General features: G+C 46.3%; 1 protein-coding gene across 1 annotated transcript in view; it reads left to right on the top strand.

The window, feature by feature from the left end:
• LOC132385268 (uncharacterized) overlaps nt 1–25182 on the top strand; it is a 267698-nt gene that overhangs the window by 39854 nt on the left and 202662 nt on the right. The window contains exon 15 of the mRNA XM_059957293.1: nt 9950–10317. Within this exon, the coding sequence (XP_059813276.1) occupies nt 9950–10317 (368 nt within the window). The remainder of the gene's footprint in view (nt 1–9949; nt 10318–25182) is intronic.

The raw sequence follows: 25182 nt of genomic DNA, 5'->3' as shown, positions 1-25182 counted from the left end.
AGCCTTCAGGCTTGTTTTTACAACACTCTGAGCACTTATGCAATTATGTTGAAAAGTGGTCCCTTTTTGATTTTTGCCCTGGATTTGCCTGCCTGCCACTTTTATTTTTGACCTTACTACTTTTTGCTTCTACTCTAATTTTACACCCCTCTGTCTCTCTGCACTTGTTCCCTTCCTCCTGCCACATCACAGTTGCGAGTCTGTAGCATTGGATCCCAGAAAGAGAGAGGGAGAGTAGCGAGTCTGGGACTGTCTACCAGAAAGGCTGATAGTGAATAGTGAGTCTGGGACAGTTTACCAGAAAAAATGAGAGTGAGCAGTGAGTCTGTGGGACAGTCTACCAGAAAGGCTGAGAGAGGGAATAATGAATCTGGGACTGTCTATGGGAAAGGCTGAGAGTGAGTGGTTAATCTGTGGGACAGTGTACCAGAAAGGCTGAGAGTGAGTGGTTAATCTGTGGGACAGTGTACCAGAAAGGCTGAGAGTGAGTGGTTAATCTGTGGGACAGTGTACCAGAAAGGCTGAGAGTGAGTGGTTAATCTGTGGGACAGTGTACCAGAAAGGCTGAGAGTGAGTGGTTAATCTGTGGGACTGTCTACCAGAAAGGCTGAGAGTGAGTGGTTAATCTGTGGGACTGTGTACCAGAAAGGCTGAGAGTGAGTGGTTAATCTGTGGGACTGTGTACCAGAAAGGCTGAGAGTGAGTGGTTAATCTGTGGGACTGTGTACCAGAAAGGCTGAGAGTGAGTGGTTAATCTGTGGGACTGTGTACCAGAAAGGCTGAGAGTGAGTGGTTAATCTGTGGGACTGTGTACCAGAAAGGCTGAGAGTGAGTGGTTAATCTGTGGGACTGTGTACCAGAAAGGCTGAGAGTGAGTGGTTAATCTGTGGGACTGTGTACCAGAAAGGCTGAGAGTGAGTGGTTAATCTGTGGGACTGTGTACCAGAAAGGCTGAGAGTGAGTGGTTAATCTGTGGGACTGTGTACCAGAAAGGCTGAGAGTGAGTGGTTAATCTGTGGGACTGTGTACCAGAAAGGCTGAGAGTGAGTGGTTAATCTGTGGGACTGTGTACCAGAAAGGCTGAGAGTGAGTGGTTAATCTGTGGGACTGTGTACCAGAAAGGCTGAGAGTGAGTGGTTAATCTGTGGGACTGTGTACCAGAAAGGCTGAGAGTGAGTGGTGAACCTGGGACTCTCTACCAGACAGGTTGAGTGAGAGTAGTGATTCCAAGGGACTGTCTATGGGAAAGGTTGACGGTGAGAGTACTGAATCTGGGACTGTCTACAGGAAAGGCTGAGAGAGTTGTGAGTCTGTGGGACTGTGTACCAGAAAGGCTGAGAGTGAGAATAGTGAATCTGGGACTGTCTACCAGAAAGAACGAGAGTGAGCATTGAGTCTGTGGGATGGTCTACCTGAAAGGCAGAGAGAGAGTAGTCTGTTGCATTTTTTATCATAAAGGTTGAGAGAGAGAGAGAGAGAGAGAGAGTAGTGAATCTGTGGCATTGTTTACCTGAAAGGCTCAGAGAGTGAGTAATGAATCTGGGACTGTCTACTAGAAAGGCTGACAGAGAAGAAACGATATGAGTCAGCTACACCTTTCCTCATTCCCTGTCACGCCCACTGTTGAACTTGAATACACGAGAGGTCATCAGTCGCCTATACGCAGTGATACTCTTGCGTCAGGGATCACTGGTTGGCCTCGGGTAACTGGCCGCCTAGCGCGGCCGGCGGGAAGTGCCGTTACTACTGGCCTGGAGCGCGGACAGATGGGTACCACCTCTAAACCTGTTTAGCACACCGAATGTTCATGGGGAACCTGGTGCTAAAATATTCGTGGACGACCTCATTCAGGCTCAGCATTTCATAAGTAGCAGAGCAGCTACCTCACTGCAATCTACTGAAAGCAAATTTTCTCAGCTGATAGATCCTACGGGGGGGGGGGGGGGGGGGTGGGCAGGCGCCCTGTCTCTCTCCTCGCTTGGTCGGTCACTCTCTCCGGACTGCGACCACTGCGGCCCCGGTACGGGGACCTCTGGCCCTGACCTTGTCCTCTCACCCCATCCACGACCAGCCGCACCTGGCCAAGGCGTCTGGCGGTGGGCGGGTGTGAGGTGGTCTAATGAGGCAATGAAGCACTCAAAACTGCTTCAGCACCCTGAGTCCAAGCACCCCGCACTGAATGACGAACCCGTTGAGTTTTGTGAGTGGAAAAAAACGTGAACAGCGCAGGACAGAAGCAAGTGCCGAGAACCGTGTAAACTAAGTTGTGGAATAGACTGGATATAAGGAGCCTGCTTCGAGTATCACTGTATTCCCTTTGTGTTTAACACCTGTCTCTCCCCCCCCCCCCCCCCCCCCCACCCCCACCCCGTCGGCTGGTCCGCAAGAATATTGTCAATATTAAACCGGTCTGTGGTGCAATAAAGGGTGAGTACCCCGGGTGTTTTCACATTATTTCCACTTCCGGGTTGCAGGGTTTTGCTTCCGGTCTTTTCTGCCCCGGTGCGCATGCGTGTAACTAATCGATCTGGAGTTGATCTTGCCTTTCACTTAGGCTGAGGTAGGGGATCTTGGGCTTAAAAAGGTTGGTGACCACTAGTCTACAGGAAAGCCTGAGAGAGAGTAGTGAATGTTGATTGTTTATGGGAAAGGCTGAGCGTGAGAGTACTGAATCTGGGACTGTCTACCAGAAAGGCTGAGAGTGTGTGGTGAATCTTTGGGTTGGTCTACAAGAAAGGCTGAGAGAGGGAGAGAGAGAGGGAGAGGGAGGAGGGATGAGGGATAGGGATGAGGGATGAGTAGTGAGTCTGGGATTGTGTACCAGAAAGGCTGAGAGAGAGTGCTGAATCTGTGGACCGTGTACTAGAAAGGTTGAGAGAGTGTAGTGAATCTTTGTGACTATCAGAATGGCTGAGAGAGAGTGGTGAACCTGCAAGACTGTGGACTAGAAAGAATGAGAGTGAGCACTAAATCTGCGGGATGGTGTATCAGCAAACTAGATTTGCAGAGGGAGGGGATCCAGAGTGTTAGAGCAGATAGGTGGAGGAGGATAAAGGTCATGTGAGAGCTGCAAGTGTAGTGCATGGAGGAAAGCCAGATCCAGCATATAAAGAGGCTTTGAGAAACAGAATAAAGGGTGTTAAGGTAGAAGGGCTAAAGTGTGTGTACTTCAATGCAAGAAGCATCAGGAACAAAGGTGATGAACTGAGAGCTTGGATACATACATGGAATTATGATGTAGTGGCCATTACAGAGTCTTAGCTGGCACCAGGGCAGGAATGGATTCTCAATATTCCTGGATTTCAGTGCTTTAAAAGGATAGAGAGGAGGAAAAAGGGGAGGAGGGGTGGCATTACTGGTCAGGGATACTATTACAGCTCAGAAAGGGTGGGTAATGCTGCAGGATCCTCTTTTGAGTCAGTATGGGTAGAAGCCAGGAACAGGAAGGGAACAGTTACTCTGTTGGGAGTATTCTATAGGCCCCCTGGTAGCAGCAGAGATACTGAGGAGCAGATTGGGAGGCAGATTTTGGAAAGGTGCAAAAATAACAGGATTGTTATCATGGGTGACTTTAACCTCCCTAATATTGACTGGTACCTGATTAGTTCCAATGGTTTAGATGGGGCAGAGTTTGTCAGATGTATCCAGGATGGATTCCTGTCACAGTATGTTGACAGGCCGACTATGGGGAATGCCATACTAGATCTAGTATTAAGTAACGAACTGGGTCAGGTCACAGATCTCTCAGTGGGTGAGCATCTGGGGACAGTGATCACCACTCCATGGCCTTTAACATTATCATGGAAAAGGATAGAATCAGAGGACAGGAAAATTTTTAATTGGGGAAGGGCAAATTATGAGGCTATAAGGCTAGAACTTGCGGGTGTGAATTGGGATGATGTTTTTGCAGGGAAATGTACTATGGACATGTGGTCGATGTTTAGGGATCTCTTGCAGGATGTTAGGGATAAATTTGTCCCAGTGAGGAAGATGAAGAATGGTAGGGTGAAGGAATCATGGGTGACAAGTGAGGTGGAAAATCTAGTCCAATAGAAGAAGGCAGCACACAAAAGGTTTAGGAAGCAAGGATCAGATGAGTCTATTGAGGAATATAGGATAGCAAGAAAGGAGCTTAAGAAAGGGCTGAGGAGATCAAGAAGGGGGCATGAGAAGGCCTTGGCAAGTAGGGTAAAGGAAAACCCCAAGGCATTCTTCAATTATGTGAAGAACAAAAGGTTGACAGGAGTGAAGATAGGACCGATTAGAGAAGATGGGAAATGTGCCTGGAAGCTGTGGAAGTGAGTGAGGTCCTCGGTGAATACTTCTCTTTGGTATTCACCAATGAGAGGTGTCACAAATCCCGTGACAAGTTGAAAAGGACCAGCAGAAATGGAACACACCTGGAGTCTGGTTACTATAAATTAAGACTATATTTATTACTACTAGGAATTAATATCATTAAAACCGAATAATATGATACAGGTTATAAACTATTTTTAATTTATATTTTATATATATATATATAAAAATCTCCATAAATGTGTGAGTGGATACAAAGATAATAGTCCTGGAGGTAGATATCAGTGTCAGGTAAGTTTAAGCAGGTTAGTTCACTTTGTGTTGCGTCGAGTTGAATTGATGGAGAGAGTGAGAGTTAATTGAGTTGATGTTTAAGTTGGCAGCTTTAGTTGTTCTTGCTTCCGAAGTCTTTAGAGTCACTTTGTGTGAACCCCACACAGACACAGATGGACAGAGCCCCTTCTAGGGAATGGTCTACTAACCCACAGCACGGGTTCACCACCAGCAGACCCCCACAGGTAAGCTCTTACCCCCACTGGTAATCGGGTCGTAATTAATCGGTCCGTGGCCTCCACCCTCGTGGTGGTCTTAAACTCCACCAGTGGTTTCTCAGGTAGCTTTCGCACTTCTCCCGTGTCGTGTCTCCTCTGCCGTTATCAGACCAATAGCCTCAACTTTTTTTAATCCATTCGAAATTCCAGCCGTCCGTTAACTCAACCGCTCTGATCTGTTACCCTGGTGTCTCGTGTCTCAGCTGGCGCTGTACTCTCTCTCTCTCTCAAAGTCACAATTAAAAGTATTATCAAAACCAAGTCAGAGTCCTCTCTCTTAATTGCCTCCTTGTTCATTAGACTGCTGAACTTTCTAGCAGTTTCTCACTTGCGTGACAGAGGGAACTTGATGGTGAGGTCAATATGAGTGAGGTTGATGTTCTGGAGCATGTTGATATTAAGGGAGAAGAGGTGTTGGGAGTTGTTCAAATACATTAGGACGGATAAGTCTGACAGAATATTCCCCAGGCTGCTCCATGAGGCAAGGGAAGAGATTGCTGAACCTCTGGCTAGGATCCTTATGTCCTCCTTGTCCACGGGAATGGTACCAGAGGATTGGAGGGAGGCGTATGTTGTTCCCTTGTTCAAAAAAGGTAGTAGGGATAGTCCAGGTAATTATAGACCAGTGAACCTTACGTCTGTGGTGGGAAAGCTGCTGGAAAAGATTCTTTAAGATAGAATCTATAGGCATTTGTAGAATCATGGTCTGATCAGGGACAGTCAGCATGGCTTTGTGAAGGGCAGATCGTGTCTATCAAGCCTGATAGAGTGCTTTGAGGAGGTGACCAGGCATATAGATGAGGGTAGTGCAGTGGATATGATCTACATGGATTTTGGTAAGGCATTTGACAAGGTAGGTTTATTTAGAAAGTCAGAAGGCATGGGATCCAGGGAAGTTTGGCCAGGTGGATTCAGAATTGGCTTGCCTGCAGAAAGTAGAGGGTCGTGGTGGAGGGAGTACATTCAGATTGGAGGGTGATGACTAGTGATGTCCCACAAGGATCTTCTCCAGGGCACTACTGCTCAATACAAGAGGGCATGGCTTTAAGGTAAGGGGAGGAAAGTTCAAGGGGGATATTAGAGGAAGGTTTTTCACTCTGAGTGTTTGGTGTGTGGAATACACTGCCTGAGTCAGTGTTGGAGGCAGATACACTAGTGAGATTTAGGAGACTACTGGACAGGTATATGGAGGAATGTAAGTTGGAGGGTTATATGGGAGGCAGCGTTTAAGGGTCGGCACAACACTGTGGGCCGAATGGCCTGTACTGTGCTGTATTATTCTTTGTTCTTTCTTCAGAAAGGCTGAAAGGGAGCAGTGAGTCTGTGGGACTGTCTACGGGAAGGGCTGAGAGTAAATAGTGAATCTGTTGGACTGTCCACCAGAAAGGCTGAAAGGGAGTTGTGAATCTGGGACTGTCTACCGGAAAGGAAGGGAGGGAGAGAGAGAGAATAGTGAGTCTGTGGGACAGTCCACCAGAAAGGCTGAGAGAGGGAATAATGAATCTGGGACTGTCTACGGTAGTGGTCACCAATCCGTCGATCGCTATCGACTGGTCAATCTTTGAGACTTTCCCAGAAGTTCTTTGAAAAAAATAGAAAAAGAAATACACAAATACTGTTGACAGATTGTTTCTGGGTTGCGGGGTTTTAGTTCCGTTCTTCCTGCCCAGTGTGCAAGCGTGTAGCTACCCTGCAGTACACAGTGTAGTTCAGTGGTCCCCAACCACTGGACCACGAGGAAACGATATGAGTCAGCTGCACCTTTCCTCATTCCCTGTCTCAGCCACTATTGAACTGGAACCCACATGAGGTCATCAGAGATACTCTCGCGCCAGGGATCACTGGCCGCCTCGTGCGGCTGGCGGGAAGTGTCGTTGCTACCGGCCCGGAGCGCGGACAGATGGGCACTGCCACTAAACCTGTTTAGCACACCGAATGTTCGTGGGGAACCCGGTGCTAAAATATTCGCAGACGACTTAATTCGGGCTCAGTGTTTTGTAAGTAGCAGAGCAGCTACCTCGCTGTGATCTACTAAAACAAACTTTTGTCGGCCGATAGATCCTACAAGGGGGTCGGGCACGCGTTCTAACGCAATCCTCGCTTGGTTCTGTCGCTCTGTCCAGACTGTGACCGCTGCAGCTCCAGCATGGGAACCTCTGGCCCTGACCTTGTCCTCTCACTCCATCCACGACCAGCCGCACCTGGCCAAGGCGTCTGGCGGTGGGCGGGTGTGAGGTGGTCTAATGAGGCAATGAAGCACTCAAAACTGCTTCAGCACCCTGAGTCCAAGCACCCCGCACTGAATGACGAACCCGTTGAGTTTTGTGAGTGGAAAAAAACATGAGCAGCGCAGGACAGAAGCTAAGTGCTGAGAGCTGCGAAAACTAAATTGTGGAATAGACTGGACATAAGGAACCTGCTTCGAGTATCGCTGTATTCTGGTCGTGATTAAACCCCCCCCCCCCCCCCCCCAAAGTCGGCTGGTCCGCAAGAATATTGTCAATATTAAACTGGTCTGTGGTGCAAAAAAGGGTGGGTACCCCTGGTACATTATTTATACATTATTTCTACTTCCTGGTTGTGGGGTCTTTTCTGCCCTGGTGCGAATGCATGTAACTAATTGATCTGGGGGTCGATCTTGCCTTTCACTGAGGCCGAGGTAGGGGATCTTGGGCTTAAAAAGGTTGGCGACCACTAGTGTACAGGAAAGGCTGAGAGTGAGTGGTAAATCTGTGGGACTGTCTACTGGAAAGGCTGAGAGTGAGTGGTGAATCTGTGGGACTGTCTACTGGAAAGGCTGAGAGAGAGTGGTGAATCTGTGGGTCAGTCTATTGGAAAGTGTGTGAGAGAGAGAGTAGAGAATCTGTGGGATCTCTGTTCCCCCAACACACAGGAGTGGATTGTGAGAGCATCTGAGAGAACCGTTTGGGTCTTTCTTCCTCCAGTACACAGCAGTGGATTGTGAGAACCGCACAGAGAACCATCTGCGTCTCACTTCCAACAACAAACCGTAGTGGATTGTGAGAACAGCTGAGAATCGTCTGGGTCTGTCTTTCCCCCAGTGCACCGTAGTGGATTGTGAGAACTGCTCAGAGAATTGTCTGAGTCTCTCTTCTCCCAATACACAGCAGTGGATTGTGAGAACAGCACAGAAAATCGTCTGAGTCTCTCTTCCCTCTTCCCCCCCCCCCCCCCCCCACAAGACATATTCCAGAAGTGCTGTGTTTGCAGAGCCCTCAGCAGTGTCAAGAGCGCCTCCCATCGTCCCACATTTTCTGACTTCCTATCATCAGGCAGAAGGTACCACAGCATGTGAACAAGGACTATTAGGCTAGATAACAGCCTCTCCCCTCACTCCTAGGCTGTGAGACTTCCAAACTCCACGTTACCATACATTACATGTTATTTATGACAATGCCAGTAAAATTAACTCTGTTGTATATTTAACTCTGTCATATGCACTTTATGTCAGCTGGTACATCTACAGAGTATTTTATCTGTCTGTCAATATTTTATGTGCTGTATGTGATATACATACTGTTTTACACCTTGGTCTTCATTGTTTCATTTTACCATACACATGTGTACAGCTGAATGACAGTGAATTTAAACATGAACTTGAATACCCTGAGTTGAGCAATTCGTTACAGATACTTCCTGACATAAGTGTATTTGTCATACAAATGACATGTCAATTTAGTTCAATGAGAAAGTGTGGGGTTTAAAGAAAAATGTGACCAACTGAATTATAACAGTGAATGAATTGCCAGCTGTGACTTATTGTACTTACCTTTGGTCACTGACTACTGACCTTAGAAAAGCTGCAAACTGATATAAAAACTTGTTCCAGTTCACAGATGGATTTAAACTTGTGTGTTTGGGAAGGGCTGTAGTTTCAAGCTACCTGTATTGCAAGCCTAATTTCCTGGTGAGGGGCAGCTTAAGGTGCAAAACTGCAGAATTTTGGGGGTGGGGTGGGGTGGTGGGAGTGAGGAACTGCAGATGCTGCAAATACTTTCAAGCCAACTTCTTCTTTGGGGCACTCACCATTCTGATGTATGTCTAAGAATTGTTAGGTAAGTAAAGTGTTACGTAAAATTCCTGCAGCACTGTACCTCATGGCATGTTCATGCTGGGGGAGGAAATGTACAAAGTCCCACTGAGGAAAAGGTGTGAAATTTGCTGCCTTTTCAAAGTCTGCATCCAGGGATTGATATTTAATGAATGTTTGTAGAGTAGCACATCAAAATGGGGGTCAGCAGGTCAGACAGCATCAATGGAAAAGGATAAACAGTCAAACATCTCCATAGATGCTGCCTGACTTGCTGGGTCCCCCAGCATTTTGTGTGTGTCACTCTGGATGCCCAGCTTCTGGACAATCTCTTGTGTTTGTAGTAGTTCACTACCTCTGGAACTCTATCAAGTTCCTCAGCATCGGATTAGCTGGAAGAGGAAATGCAAGCAAATCAAGGTTTAGGCTAAATTGAGACATTTTAACTAGATCTTTAGCTGGAGTAAAGTGGTTCCAATCTGATCTGAAACTATTATAATTTTAGAATTCAGTGTTTTGCAATGCCTTTATTCCAAATCGCTTCAGACATTTGATAGTTCTGGGCCTGTACTCACTGAAGTTTAAAAGATTGAGGTGGGGACTTGCCAAATATTGTAAGGCCTAGATACCCAGATAGAGAGAACATGGAGAGGATGTTTCCAATGGTGGAGGAGTCTAGAACCAGAGAACACAGCCTTAGAATACAAGGACATCCCTTTAGAACAGAGATGATGAAGAATTTCTTCGGCCAAAGGATGGTGAATCTGTGGAATTCATTTCCACATACAGCTGTGGAGGCCAAGTCATTGGGTTATGTTTAAAGCAGAGATTGATAGGTTCTTGATTAGTAAGGGTGTCAAAGGTCACGGGGAAAGCAAGAGAATGAGAAGGAAAATAAATCTGCATGATTGAATGGTGGAATATACTCGCTGAACAAAGTTGCCAAATTCTGCTGCTATGTGTTATATGTTTTCATATGAGAATTGCATAATGCATGGTTTCAAATTAAAGATAAATGTGCTTCATATAACTTGATATAATTTTGCAGATTCCTTTCTTATCGTTGAACTTCAAAGCTAGCAGCTCTGACTCTGAACATGGTAGTTTTGATGGATTGAACCAAGGTCATGGGTCAAAGATGTTATCCAGTGGACATACTTCTGATTCAGAGTCTGGCTCCAGCTTGAAAGAAGACCAGAGGGATTTTACAGTTCCACATAATTCTGTGGAATCTGACAGCCAGGAGAAAGATTTCCCTGCCATTGGAACAAAAGCTCCACCCTACCCATTTACAGACTCTGGAAAAGAGGTTTCTGCTCCTGGAACAATTGCATCATCATCATCTCCCACAGGTTCTAGCAAGGATCTGAACTCCCTCTCGGTATCTTCTGAAGAACACCAATCACCTTATCAAAGGTAGGGCATTTACGTTTCATGTGTTTTAACAATTCTCTGGTTCTTAGGGTTATTCGTTTGGAGAGACAGTGATAACTTTTCGATTGCTCCAATTGATATCCTCCATTTTTTAATACATGTCCCTCAGACATCAGCTTAGACTTTTTAGCTGCCTAACTAGCTTCCATTGAACATGCAACTGAATGGAGAAAGTTGCAGAATAAAATTCATTCTGCTTGATAATTCAGGTGAGCACCAAAATTACACCATTTTGTCAACTTCTGGTTCTGAAATCTGCAGATTCAGTTCTCACAGAGAAGGAGAGCACTGAAACAGACCCTGTGGATTCGAGCCATGTCAGTCATCGCCTACATATTTACACTATAATCTTATTTTTATCCTTTTGTTTAAAAAACCTGCACACTGGGGAAATTCAGAGACGTAATGAACTGCATGTCTTTGGGATGTGGAAGGAAGCCCACGATCACTCCATTCAGAGGCAGTGAAGGACCCAGGTCTCTGTAAGACACTTAGCACCTACTCTGCCACCTGAATTCTGCTGTTTCCAAAATCAGAGTCTTTAGTAGCCCACAGTGGTTCCTTGAAGAACCACAGAGGTGGCAGGCCATGAGCTTAAAAGCTCCAACTAAATTCATACCAAAAAATAAACTCCTGGCGTTCCTCTTGCAATGTGTTCTGTGCACATTTCCCCATCTGCAGTCTCTTGTCTCAAAATTATTTCTGCAATTTGGTTTGAGATTGGGTAAACAATCTATGTATAGTATTTGCAAGGTGTTGCTGGCTAGATCATTAAAGTGCTGTGACCAACACAAAAGCATTCCATGTAGGGACTCCTGTGATACTTCAGTGATAGAAGTTTTTCCCTCAGGCTGGGGAAATGTATGAAATGTGAGTATACAGGCAGTGGGCAAAATAACCCTCTAGTGTTTGTGGATCTCATACTGGAGATGCCTATCACTTCACCCTGCCACTTTGTTTTTTGGCCCACGTTGTCATCATCTCGGTCCCCGACTTGCCTTTATTGAGATCTTCCTCCTTGTTAACCTCCATTCTGGAGTTTAAGTTAAATTGGTGGAGTTATTATTTATGGATAGTGCTTTGGATTTGGGGTTTTTTTTAGTGACTGGGTGCTGTGATCTAGGGGGTGTGCAGCAGCTAATTGAAGGGTATTTTTGGGGGAAGGACCAGCCTGGGTATAGAGTTAAGTAATGGGGGGTTGAGGATTCCCGACAAAGGGAGGTGGAGTAGGGTGGCAAATGGCATTGCAGGGGTGGGGGCGTGTTCCTTCTCAGTGGTGGGGGGGGGGGGGGGAAGGACTGGACTGGGAGCCTAACTGCTGGTAATCTTGGGTGAATCTGGCTCCTTGGTGGCTTGGGTTTATGGGGGTGTGTAGCATGGTTGGAGATGTTAGCTTTAGGGATAGGGTAAAGGACTGTTATGTAAGCCCTTTTGTGTGGTGTGGATTGGGTTATTTGGGGTGCTGTCTGGTTTAGTTGGGGTGCGCAGTCCGTTGGAAGTTAAGGCTAGGATACAGGGTCCGATTGGGAATGTTTGAGGGATGGCGCCATACTGGTGATGTGAGGTGAACCCAGCTCCCTGGTGGGGAGGGGGTTCAGGTTTATGGGGGAGTGTAGGAGGGTTAGAGGTGTTAGGATTAGGGGTTTGGCTGAGAGGTGGGGCTGTCCTTTTTGGGGACTGGCTTGGGTAATTTGGGGTTCTATCTGGTTTAGTGGGGTGCTGCCTGTTTTAGTTGGAGTGCGCGTTCCCTTGGAAGTTAGGATTAGGCTGAAGTGTAGGGTTGGGGATGTTTGTGGGGTGGTGTGGTACCGCTGATGTGGGGTGGATCTGGCCCTCTGGTGGGGGGAGAGATGTTAGGGTTAGGGTTGATGCTGGGGTGGGGTGCAAGAGGGGACAGTGGGGGTGGTGTTACGTAAACTCCTTTTTGGGGACTGGCTTGTGTTATTTGGGGTACTGTCTGATTCATTTGGGGTGCGTGTTCCATAGGAAGTTAGAGTTAGGATGAAGGGTAGGACTGGGAATGTTTGTGGGGTGGCGTGATACTGGTGATGTGGGGTGAACATGGCTCCCTGGTGGGGAGAGACCTAGGGTTTGTGGGGGAGTGTAGGAGGGTTAGAGGTATTGGGATTAGGGGTATGGCTGGGAGGTGGGGCTGTCCTTTTCTTTGGGGACTGGCGGGTTATTTGGGGTGTGCGGGGGGAGGGGGGGTTGTCCTTGTAGTAGGGGGAAGGACTGAACCAGGAGTCTAACTGCTGGTGATATTGGGTGAATCTGAGTACTGGTGGTGTGGGGTGAGCATGGCCTTCTGCCGGTGAGAGGCGTAGGGTTTATGGGGTGTGCTGAAGGGTTGGAGGTGTTGGGCCAAGGTGTATTGCTGGGTAGTGGGGTCAGGGGATCTCGTGGTGGTGGGAGGGTTAGGGTTGGGCTGCCCAAACTTATTGTGTAGTGGAGTGAACTTGGACCCCTGGTGGAGAGAGGGGAAAAGGAGCACGGGGTCCAGCATTAAGTAGGCCTCCTTGTGGGGGTGTGGCCAGGGTTCACTGGGGTACCGTCTGGTTTAGTTGGGGTATGTGGTCCTTTGGACCTTAGGATTAGGTTTGGGCAGGGTTGAGGGGGTTGTTTCGCTGAGTGGCGGAGGGTATCGCTGGTGGTGTGGGGTGAATTTAGCCCCCTGCATATCCAAGTGTATGCTGCATGAACACTTGGATAAATAAACGTACTTTGAATGGGAAGGGTTTAGATGGTAGATTCACAGGTAAATAGGACTAATTTAGATTGGCATTTTAGTTGGCATAGACCTGTATTTTGAACATAAGGGCCTGTGCTGTGATTCTGATGTAGTGATGTCAATTTATGCCACTGACTATCAAAGAAATCAATGTTACCCACACACAGTTTTTCATTTTCTTCACTAATCCTTTGCAGCAGGTTTTGTTGAATGATTATCAGTTCTTTCAAAGGGGATTGCTACAGGTTTCTCTTGCCTGTATTCTGACAGCCTCTTGAAAAATACAATTAAGATTCAATCATACATTATGTTTTTGATTTTCTAAACCACATAGATTTAAATTCATTTAAATAGAAATATTAGTATCAATCTTCATGTTTATGAATTCTAAAATTTAATCCTATGAACCTTGCACTATAATTGAAACAGAAAAGGAGTATTTATGTGCTTCAAAACCAGAAAGGTAGGGAGAACTCGGACAGTGTTTCTCTTTCGATGGATGCAGAATCCAGAATGAACTCCAGAATCTGGTTTCATTTTCGTATGCTGCTCGGGCCTCGGGGTTGACTTTGAATTCTCCTGAAGTTCCTTTCCTCCTGCAGATGCTGCCTGACCTGTTGAGTTCCTCCCAACAGATTTCCCAGGTTCCAGTATTTGCAGTCTCAAGGCTAGATTTGAAAATTTCTTCATTTTGTAATTTTATAAGTAATTCTATGTCTAATTTTGGTAGGAATTGTGTGTTGGGCAAACTCTGTAAAGGTGTTAAGAATGAGCCTGGTGTTGCCTTTAGCTACTGCTGCGTGTTGAATTAACAGATTATTGACTGATTTCTATTTTTGGAATCGATTCAATATCACTGATGTGATTATAATGTGACATTTGTTTTTTATTGCAGCAATATAGTGCAAAGGCATAAACATTACTGTAAATTACAGAAGTAGAGCAGGAGAAAAAGGAATGACAAGGTAGTATTCATGGACCATTCAGAGGGTCAGAAACTGGTTTTGAATCCTCGAGTGTGGCTCGTCAGTGACATGGAGTTGTATTGCAGCAGTCTGGTAATGTGGTGGCTGAGCCTGGAGCCGGGATATGAAATGTGTCTTTTCTGCCTTGAGTGGGTGGGTTTCAACCCAAGGATGAATTTGTCCAGAGCTTTTCATGTCCTCAAAGTAAACTGACTGCTGAGTTAGTACATGAAACAGCCAGCTGTCACACAGCAAGCTGGTAATGATTAGCTAATGTTTTTCATTAATACCCAGAGTGGGGGCTAACTCTTCTGCTTTTAACCAGAGGGTGGTGAATCTGTGGAATTTTTTGCCGCAGACAGCTGTGCAGGTCAAGTCATTGGGTGTATTTTAAGTGGAAGTCGACTGGTTCTTGATTAGTCAGGGTATCAAGAGTTACAGAAGAAGGCAAGAGAATGGGATTGACTTGATGAGCCAAATGGCCTAATTCTGCTCCTGTGTCTTATGGTTTTAAATAACTCCCTTGGATAACAACCAGTTGTGAGCACAGGCACCTTGGTTCAACACCTTATTCAATGGTAGCAACGCTGGTGGATCTTCACACTCCCCTCACTGCCCGTGCTCTTTTATGCTCAGGCCTCCTAAACCAGGGTCGCGCATGGTAACACTGATCCTGTCGTATTGAATAGGGTTGTGAACGAGTGAGGATGAGTTGCAGGAATGTGAAATTTGGTTGCAACATTCTCTAGAAGTAAATTAAGACAGATGCTGTGAAGATATAAGAGCAGAAACTGCTGGAAATACTCAGCAGGTCAGCCACTGATGGAGAGTGAAACAAAGCTTTTATTTTACATCAATGCCCTTTCACTTCATTTGTTTCTCTAACTGTGATTTGAACCATGTGGTGGCTCGCCCACGCGGCAAGCGAACTGGCTCCAGCATTGTGGGCGAGTCTGCAGCCACCGGGAACCAAGAGGGCTCTGAATGCAGGGCAGACCTCGGCCCGGAAGCCGATGTCACTTCTGCCCCGCAAAGAGCGGGGGATGCTGGGAGCGGGCACTTGAGCACGTGGGATTGAAACAGTAAACAGTTCAACCAGACCTTGCTCAACTGAATGTGTTACTTTCACTCATTGCGTATCAGTGACGACATAGGTGACCCTGACGATCCAACAGCATTTGGGTCCAGCATGAACGACTCGGCTCTGCAGAATGCAGTTTCCCTTAAACTGCCAACCTTCTGGACCACTCAACCCCTGGTCCAGGTCAGGCACATTGTCTCAGACACCATCAGGTATTACTATGTGATGGGCGCCCTTGACCTGGAGACAGCGGGCCGCGTTATCAACTTTCTGTATCAGCTCCGGCAACAGACAGGTACGAGGCACTCAAGGCTCTGTTAATCCGCACATTTGGCCTCTCCTGCTGCACGGTTACTGCATGGTGACCGTGTACCATCGGCCCTGATGAGTGACATGCTAGTACTGGCAGACGGCCATAAGCCTTGCCTTCTTTTTGAACAGATCTTCTTGTGTGTCAGAAGACATCCGTCTCCTGCTAGCAGATGAAGACTTCAGACACCTGCTTTGGCATGCCAAACAAAATGGCGGAACCACCAACGAAATTAGTACTGCTGCAAGGCCGAAAGCCCAGCCCTCCCACACCCCAGCAGCGGAGCACATAACACCACGCCAAGGGACTTCTAAGTCTTGGTGTTTTTATCATCAAAGGTGGGGTTCCAGGGCCCACCGCTGCCGACTGCCATGCTCATTCTAGGGTAACGCCAGGACCAGCCGCCGCTGATGGCTACGGCGGCTGGTCACTGTGATAGCCTCCTCTACGTTTGGGACAAGCACTCAGGGCATAGGTTCCTGGTGGACACGGGGGCGGAATTCAGTGTCCTACCCCCCTCGAGCCAGGATACCCGAACAAGAACAGGACCGGAACTTACGGCAGCCAACAGCAGCACCATCCGCACCTACGGCACAAGAACCATCCCCTTGCAGTTCGGTTCCAGCTGCTTTACATGGACATTTACACTGGCCACAGTATCACAGCCACTGCTGGGTGTAGACTTCCTCCGCATGTGCTGCCTGCTTGTGGATTTGAAGGGATGACGATTGGTCGATGTGAAGATGTTTCAGACTTCCTCCCTCGGTGAGACCAGGTTACTGGCTCCGCACCTGGACTCCGTCACGTATTCCGACAACGAGTTCACCAGAGTGTTATCGGAGTTCCCATCTATCAACACGTCGCAGTTTTCTTCAACAGATCCCAAACACGGTGTGATGCACTGCATCCCTACACAGGGACCTTGCAGGCTACCACCTGACAAGCTCCGCCTCATGAAAGAGGAATTCAAGAAGATGGGAGGAGATGGGGATTGTGCGGCGTTCTGACAGCCCGTGGGCCTCCCCACTCCATATGGTGCCCAAGTCCACGGGAGGCTGGAGACCATGTGGCGACTATAGGAGGCTGAACAACGCCACCACGTCCAATCGCTATCGGGTACCACGCATCCAGGACCTTACGGCCAACCTGCATGGGGTGTGCATCTTTTCGAAGATTGACCTGGTCCGAGGGTTTCATCAGATCTCAGTCCACCTAGATGATGTACCCAAGACAGCCTTTGGCCTGTTCGAGTTCCTCAGGATGCCGTTGGGACTTAAAAATGCTGCGCAGACGTTCCAGTGCCTGATGGACGCAGTAGGGTGAGATCTGGACTTTCTGTTCATCTACCTAGATGACATGCTTATCACCAGCCGCTCCCGCCAGGAACATCTAGCACACTTACGCCTGCTCTGCTGCTACCAAAGCGACTACGGCCTGGCTGTCAACCCCACCAAGTGCCAGTTCGGCCTACCCACCATTGACTTCTTGGGACACTGAATTGACCACCATGGAGCTGTGCCCCTGTGGGCAAAAGTTGAAGCCATCCGCCAATTCGCCAGATCCAGCACTGTTAAAGGCCTGCAGGAATTTGTTGGGATGATTAACTTTTACCACCGTTTCCTGCCTTCAGTGGCCCGGATCATGTGCCCCCTTTTCGGCTTGATGTCCGGCAAGTTCAAAGAGGTCACCTGGACAGAGGAGGTGACAGCAGCTTTTGAACAAGCCAAGAACATACTAGGAAACGCCACGCTCCTGGTCCACCCTCGGGTCGACGTCCCCACTGCCCTCACTGTGGATGCCTCCGACGGGACAGCTGGCGGCGAGCTCGAGCAGCTCATCGAAGGCCAGTGGAAGCTGCTCGCTTTCTTCAGCCAGCACCTACGACCCCCGGAACTTAAGTATAACGCTTTCGACAGGGAGCTGCTGGCCTTGTACCTTGCCATCCGGCACTTCAGGTATTTCCTGGAAGGGAGGGAGTTCACGGTCTTCACAGACCACAAGCCTCTCACTTTCGTGTTTGTTAAAGTGTCGGGCCCGTGGTCAGGCCGACAGCAACGCCACCTGTCGTACATCTCGGAGTTTACCACAAGGATCAAGCGTATCTCTGGGAAGAACAACAGGATAGCCGACGCGCTGTCACGCACCTCTGAAGAATCAGTGCACTCTCTGTCTCCGGGGTTGGATTATGCGGCATTAGCTAAGGCACAATGACTTGAACAGCGAGATGCCGGCGTACGGAACCACGGTCTCAGGACTCCGCCTCGAAGACATACCCATTGGGCCCGAAGGTGATGTGTCCACTGGGCAACCTCGGTCCATTGTCCCGATCACTTGGAGGCACTGCGTTTTCGACGCCTTGCACGGTTTAGGCCACCCTTCCATCTGGGCGACCATCTGGCTGACCGCAGACAGGTTTGTGTGGCACGGCCTATGCAAGCAGGCCGGGCACTGTCAAACCTCCAAAATCTGGAGGCACATGACGGCCCCACTGCAACCCTTCCAGCCGACACATAGGAGGCTTGAACACGTCCACGTGGACATTGTCGGTTTCAAGAGGAGTGAGATACCTGTTCACCATGGTGGACAGGTTCATGAGGTGGCTGGCTGGAAGCTATCCCACTTGCTGACACGGCCACGGAAACATGCACCAGAGCCCTGATTACCACCTGGTTGGCACGGTTCGGACTCCCAGCCCACGTCACTTCAGACAAGGGTGTGCAGTTCACATCGGCTTTGTGGTCTGCACTGGCACAACTCCTGGGAACCCAGCTCCACCGAATGACTGCTTACCACCCACAGTCCAACGGCCTGGTGGAACGTTTCCACAGGCACTTGAAGTCAGCCCTGATGGCACACCTCCGAGGGCCAGACTGGGTTGACGAACTCCCCTGGGTGCTGCTTGGCATCCGCACAGCTCCCAAGGAGGACCTGGCCGCATCATCGGCTGAACTTGTTTACGGTGCCCCGCTCACAGTTCCCGGTGAGTTTGTGCCAGCAGCCCGTTGTCAGGAGGACACACCTATGGAGGTCCTAACTAAACTCCGGGAGCGGCTTGGAACACTTGCCCCAGTCCCGACGTCCCATCACGGGACAACACCCTCTTTCATGCCCGACCTACAACAGAGCAAGTATGTTTTCGTTTGCCGAGGCGCGCACAGACCACTCCTGCAGCGACCATACAAAGGACCCTGCAAGGTGGTGCGCCATAATGGGACGACTTGCGTTCTCGACATTGGTGATCGTGAGGAGACTTTTACCATTGACCATCTCAAACCGGGCGCATCTAGACCTTGAACGCCCGGTTGCGGTGCCACCCCCACAACGAGGCTGGCCACTTAAAAGAACTGACAGTATGCAGGCTGTGGCCTCTGCACCTCTTGGCGCTGGTTCGGGGGTTGGGGGTGGGGGGGTTCATGTGGCGGCTCGCCCACGTGGCAAGCGAACCGGCTCCAGCAGCCAGTGGCAACTGAGAGGGCTCTGAGTGCGGGGCAGACCTCAGCCCTGAAGCTGACGTCACTTCTGCCCCACAAAGAGTGGGGTTGCTGGGAGCGGGCACTTAAGTGCGTGAGATTGAAACAGTAAACAGTTCAACCAGACCCTGTTCAACTCAGTGTGTTGTTTTCAATTGTTGTGTGGTTGTTGCGCGGCAACAACCAATAATTTTTACCACTGTTCTATGTGTGCTTGTATATGTGAGTGTTAATGCAAATTTGCAGGATCAAATAACAACAGCATGAAAAGATCGTTACTTATCTCTTTCACCCATTTATTTCTTCGAGCTCAGCCGGCGAGTGAACTTGGTCCTGACTTCAGGGGAGAAGCATTCTCATCCCTCCGACAGTTCAACAAGTTCACTGCCTGATGTCTGAATTGTAACAATCAGTTTGATAGACATTCCAGCCATCTTAATTAAAGAAAGCAATGTCTTACCTGGTTTGTTGGAGCCACAACTTAATTACAAAGATTAATTACATCCATCAAATTTATGCTTTCATTAAGAAAGGAATGTCTTGTCTAATTTCCATCAGGTACTGCCTTTTGTCAAAACTAAAAGGTGTGAAAAGCCAGGAGACATCATATGTGGATCTGGGTGAACTTTAACCCTTATCTTGCTCCAAAGATTATTCAAACACACTGCAGTCACTGACATAGTCAGTACTTAACCCATTATTTACAGGAATCTGAGAATCCCCCAATTCCCTTGAACTTTATCATGAGGACTGTGCCTCAAAGCTGTGGTGTTGCCTGTCAGGCATTGGGGTGGGTCGACAGTGATGTTGAGGGGTTTGGCACATTCTGCATTGTTGTTTACTCATTTTATATGGACTTGTTGGCTTGTATGTGTGAGGACTGTGCCTCAAGTTGTGTGGGGGGGGGGGGCGTCAGGACTCCTACTCTATGAATGTGTTCTGGTGTGTGACTGTTGGTACTGTGCTATAGCATCTTGGCCCTGGAGTAACGCTGTCTCATTTGGCTGTATTCATATATGGTTGAACGACTTGAACTGAAGTTTGTATTTTATGTAAGTGGTAGAAAATCTGTGTGTGTTGCATTGCATTCTAGTTGAAATACGCCATGACTTGCATTGTAACACTTCAATTTTGAGTATATTTATCATATTAATTTTTCAAAAAATTTACTTGTAATAAATTGTACTTCCTTCAGTCATGTGCAACACACAAAATGCTGGAGGAACTCAGCAGGCTAGGCAGCATCTAGGAAAAAAGTACAGTCGGCCCTCCTTATCCGTGGATTCCGCATGCGTGGATTTAACCAACCATGGATCGGGAAAACCCGGAAGTTCTGTCTCCAGCGCTCGTTGCTTGAGCATGTACAGGCTTACCATGCGTTAGTCCCGAAACCTACCCAGGATAGAAAGCCATGCTCAATAATAATTAACTTCCTTCGGTACAGCACCAAGGCAGAGATTCTACGAAGGGCCTGGGGTAAGAAGAGAGTGTTTTTAGAGGATAAATTAATATATTTCGACCAATATTACTCCCCCCGCGGTCCTCCAGAAACACAAAGAATACTCTGAAGTAAAGTGAGTACTAAAGCAAAATAAGATGAGATTTCAAACTCCATACCCTGCTAAACTTCGAGTGTTTTATGACAACGGAACGTGGTTGTACCAGACAGTGGAAGAGGCGGCTACAGACATGAAGGCCAGAGGGTTGCCCATTAGCATGACCAAAATGAGAAAAAGCCTGGCTGAAGAATTATCCCGCTCCGTTTGGGAAATAGTGCGAGAATCGAGAAGGCAGGAGACGAGAGGAGGCCGAGAGAAATATATCAGGAAGAGACCGGGAGTTTCCCAAAGGCAGTCCTCACCCCCTTCAGAAGAGCTATAAAGTTTGGCTAACTTTAAAAATGTTGAGAAGCTAAACGGAAGCAAAAGTACACGGTGATATACCTATCTCGAGAAATACTTATTATAATGTGGATTTCATATTACTTAGTTGTTATTTATTCGCTCACTTACTCCTTTTTCCCCACCAAAATGAGAATATATATATGTGTGCATATATGTGTATATATGTAATGTGTGTGTGTGTATATATATATATGTATATGTATATATAAGAGGAGTACATAGGGAAATCTCTGTGTAATGGATTTGTTCACTGACTTTTATGAATACTGCAATGGGGGCTCTCAACTCACAAGTAGGAGGGGTTATCCCCCACAGCTAGACATTTCCTCTAGCTCAACGCAGGGTCATTTACTAGAGACCTCAGCCTTGGAATCACATGTTCATTGCCATTTTTGTTGTTATTTACATTTCTTGGTTCTTATTTGTTTAGGGAGTAGATTGATTAAGTTTTATTCTAATTTCAATGATACATTGACAGAGAAATACAGATGGCTAAGGACAAGGTAAAATTCATGTCTTTTAGACAATAGACAATAGGTGCAGAAGTAGACCATTTGGCCCTTCGAGCCTGCACTGCCATTCTGAGATCATGGCTGATCATCTACTATCAATACCCAGTTCCTGCCTTGTCCCCATATCCCTTGATTCCCCTATCCATAAGATACCTATCTAGCTCCTTCTTGAAAGCATCCAGAGAATTGGCCTCCACTGTCTTCTGAGGCAGTGCATTCCAGACCCCCACACCTCTCTGGGAGAAGAAGTTTTTCCTTAACTCTGTCCTAAATGACCTACCCCTTATTCTCAAACCATGCCCTCTGGTACTGGACTCTCCCAGCAGCTGGAACATATTTCCTGCCTCTATCTTGTCCAATCCCTTATATGTCCAATCTTATATGTTGCAATCAGATCCTCTCTCAATCTCCTTAATTCCATCGTGTACAAGTCCAGTCTCTCTAACCTCTCTGCGTAAGACAGTCCAGACATCCCAGGAATTAACCTCGTGAATCTACGCTGCACTTCCTCTCCAGCCAGAATGTCCGTCCTTAACCCTGGAGACCAAAACTGTACACAATACTCCAGGTGTGGTCTCGCCAGGGCCCTGTACAAATGCAAAAGGATTTCCTTGCTCTTGTACTCAATTCCCTTTGTAATAAAGGCCAACATTCCATTAGCCTTCTTCACTGCCTGCTGCACTTGCTCATTCACCTTCAGTGACTGATGAACAAGGACTCCGAAATCTCTTTGTATTTCTCCCTTACCTAACTCTACACCGTCAGATAATAATCTGCCTTCCTGTTGTTACTCCCAAAGTGGATAACCTCACACTTATTCACATTAAACGTCATCTGCCAAGTATCTGCCCACTCACTCAGCCTATCCAAGTCACCCTGAATTCTCCTAACATCCTCATCTCATGTCACACTGCCACTATTAAATACAATCAAACGTAAGAAAATTTTATCCAAAATGAAAAAAGAACAAGCCCATGTAGTATATTTTATAGGAAACTCATTTAAGTGATAATGAGTATAAAAAAGCTAAAGAGAATGGGCTTCACTAATCTGTTTTTCTCCTTAGATAAATCAGGACATATGAGAGGAGTTGCTATTCTTATCTCAAGTAAGCTAAATTTTGAACAAGTATTCGAAATGGGAGATAAAGAAGGCAGATATATTCTGGTAAGGGGGAATATAGAGGGCAATTCATTTCCTCTATTGAATATATACAGACCCCCGGGAAGTGATATTGGTTTCTTTCAGAAAATTACTGATATTATGTTAACGGAAACAGAAGGTCTCCTGATGTGGGGGAGACTTAAATTTACAATTACAACCAAACTTGGACTCTTCCAATAGAAAAACCTATGAAACAAAATCTTTACATAAGAAAGTTAATACACTTTTTGAGGATGTTGGTTTAATTGATATATGGAGGGACTTTTTCCCTGACAGAAGGGATTACACTCATTATTCTGCTCCCCATTCTGTATATACAAGAATAGACTATTTCATAACATTTGGAAAAGACAAAGACAAAATAAACACCTGTGGAATTGGGACAATAGATGTAAGTGACCATGCACCTATATATTTATCTGTTGATTTTGGCCTACAACCAAAGAATACTATCTGGAAACTAAATTCAAGTCTACTCAATGGTCCGTACTTTAAGGAACAAATTAAAAAAGAAATTGGTCTCCACTTAGAATTTAATGATAATGGAGAGGTTTCACATCCCATTTTATGGGATACTCTGAAGGCAGTCTTAAGAGGGAAAATTATAGCGATATCTTCATATAAGAAAAAAATAAGGAATAAAACATTAGAGGAATTACAAAATAGGCTGAAAGAACTAGAGAAAAACACAAATTGAATTCGGCACAGGATACATTAGGGGAAATTAAAAGAATTAGGAATGAAATAAATAGTTTGGCTACGCAAGAAATCAGGAAAAACTTAATGTTTCTGAAACAGACATGAAAGTGGATCGAAATCTATGAAAATACTGGTGTGGAAACTGAAAAAAAAAGATAGCAGAAAATACAATTCATAGAATTAGGGACCCAAGAACGAAAATGATAAAAAAAAAATAAGCTAAGTGAAATTCAAGAACGTTTTGAAGTGTTTTTACAAATCTCTATATTCCAAAGTTCCAGGGGGAAGCATAACCCATATTGACATCTTCTTGAATTCTCTAGAGTTACCCACTTCAAGCAAAGAACAAAATAGAAGGATGACTGCTGACATAACTGAAGTTGAATTAAAAGCTGCAATTAGTAGGCTTAAATTAAGCAAGTCACCAGGATCAGATGGGTATACGGCAAAGTGGTACAAAGAATTTAAAAATGAGTTAATTCCTGTTTTATTCCCCAGACTGAACTGGGCTCTAAAAAATGGCACAAATGCCACCCAGTTGGAAGGAAGCGATAATCTCAGCTATACCGAAAGAAGGGAAGGATAAAATGGAATGTGGGTCATTTAGACCAGTATCCATTCTTAATGTAGATTATAGGTTATTTACCTCCATCATGGCCAAATGATTAGAGGAGTTTCTACCCATACAGGTTTTATACAACAAAGCCAGACACAAGACAATATACGAAGGACACTTCACTTTATGGATCATATACAAAAAAGTAAAATCGAAGCAATAGTGATAAGCGTGGATGCTGAAAAAGCATTTGATTCGGTTAATTGGAATTTTCTTTACAGAGGTTTACAGAGATTTGGTTTCCAAGACACAATTATTAAAACTACAGGCACTATATGACAATCCTACTGCTGGGATTAAAATCAATGGATATTTATCAAATAGTCTTACCCTAGAAAGGGGCACGAGACAGGGTTGTGCATGATCACCACTACTCTTCGCATTATATCTGGAACCATTAGCTCAATACATCAGACAAATGAAGATATCAAGGGAATTACTATTAAAGGGACAGAGCATAAATTTACTTGTTATGCGGATGACATTTTGATCTATCCAGGGCAACCAACATACTCTTTACCTAAGTTAATGCAATCCTTTGAACAATATGGTCAATTATCAGGATACAAGATCAACATAGATAAAACCCAATTACTTTCATATTACTATAGCCCACCAAGAGAAATTGAAAGTCGATACCCTTGGGTATAGCACACAGAGTCTTTCAAATATTTGGGCATCATTATACCAAAAGATTTGGCAAAAATTATCAGAATGTAATTATCAGCCTTTATATTGTTATGAATGTACCACAGCTCTGAGGGGCCGAAGGGTGCGGGGTAGCCCCCTCCTTTGTGAGAATCGCAAGATCACTATTGATTTGGGTCAGGAGACCCAGGAAATGAGAGAGAGACGTGCGGAATGTCTTGTCCCCCCCGGCGATATAAACCTACGGGAAACGGCCATTGTCTCTTGGAGACGAACTTGTGTATTACAATACTGTGCTACGTGGAAGCCCTCAGGCAAAGTGGGCTGGTTGAGGGAGGGATTGCATCACCCCAACCTGATTGACATCTGAGACCCTGTGAGTCAGGATAAAAGAGGGTCTGTGGGAACAGCCCCTCAGATGCACCAGAAGAAACGCTAGCGATCCCGTAATAGCGGAAGTCGATGGGAGGAGGCCACGTGCGTTCGGTTCCAGTTGCCCCGGAACCAGTTGCTCTTACCACAGAAAAACGGCTTTTAGCTAAAAACGGGGAAACCAACTCCCCACTACTCGAAGGATTGGCATCATAAAAGAACTGGGCAAGTTTAACCCGTCTTTCTCTCAAAGCAAAACGCTGCAGCTTGAATGAACTAACAGTGACTTTTATATTTCCATCGGACAATACATTATCCCCTAGACAACGATAGAGCTATTTCTTATTGATTATTATTATACCCGCACTTTTGGATTTA

This window comes from Hypanus sabinus, chromosome X2 (genome assembly GCF_030144855.1).
Source record: "Hypanus sabinus isolate sHypSab1 chromosome X2, sHypSab1.hap1, whole genome shotgun sequence".
NCBI lineage: Eukaryota > Metazoa > Chordata > Chondrichthyes > Myliobatiformes > Dasyatidae > Hypanus > Hypanus sabinus.
Note: the sequence above shows the minus strand (reverse complement) of the source record. Positions and strands in the feature narration are given on the sequence as shown.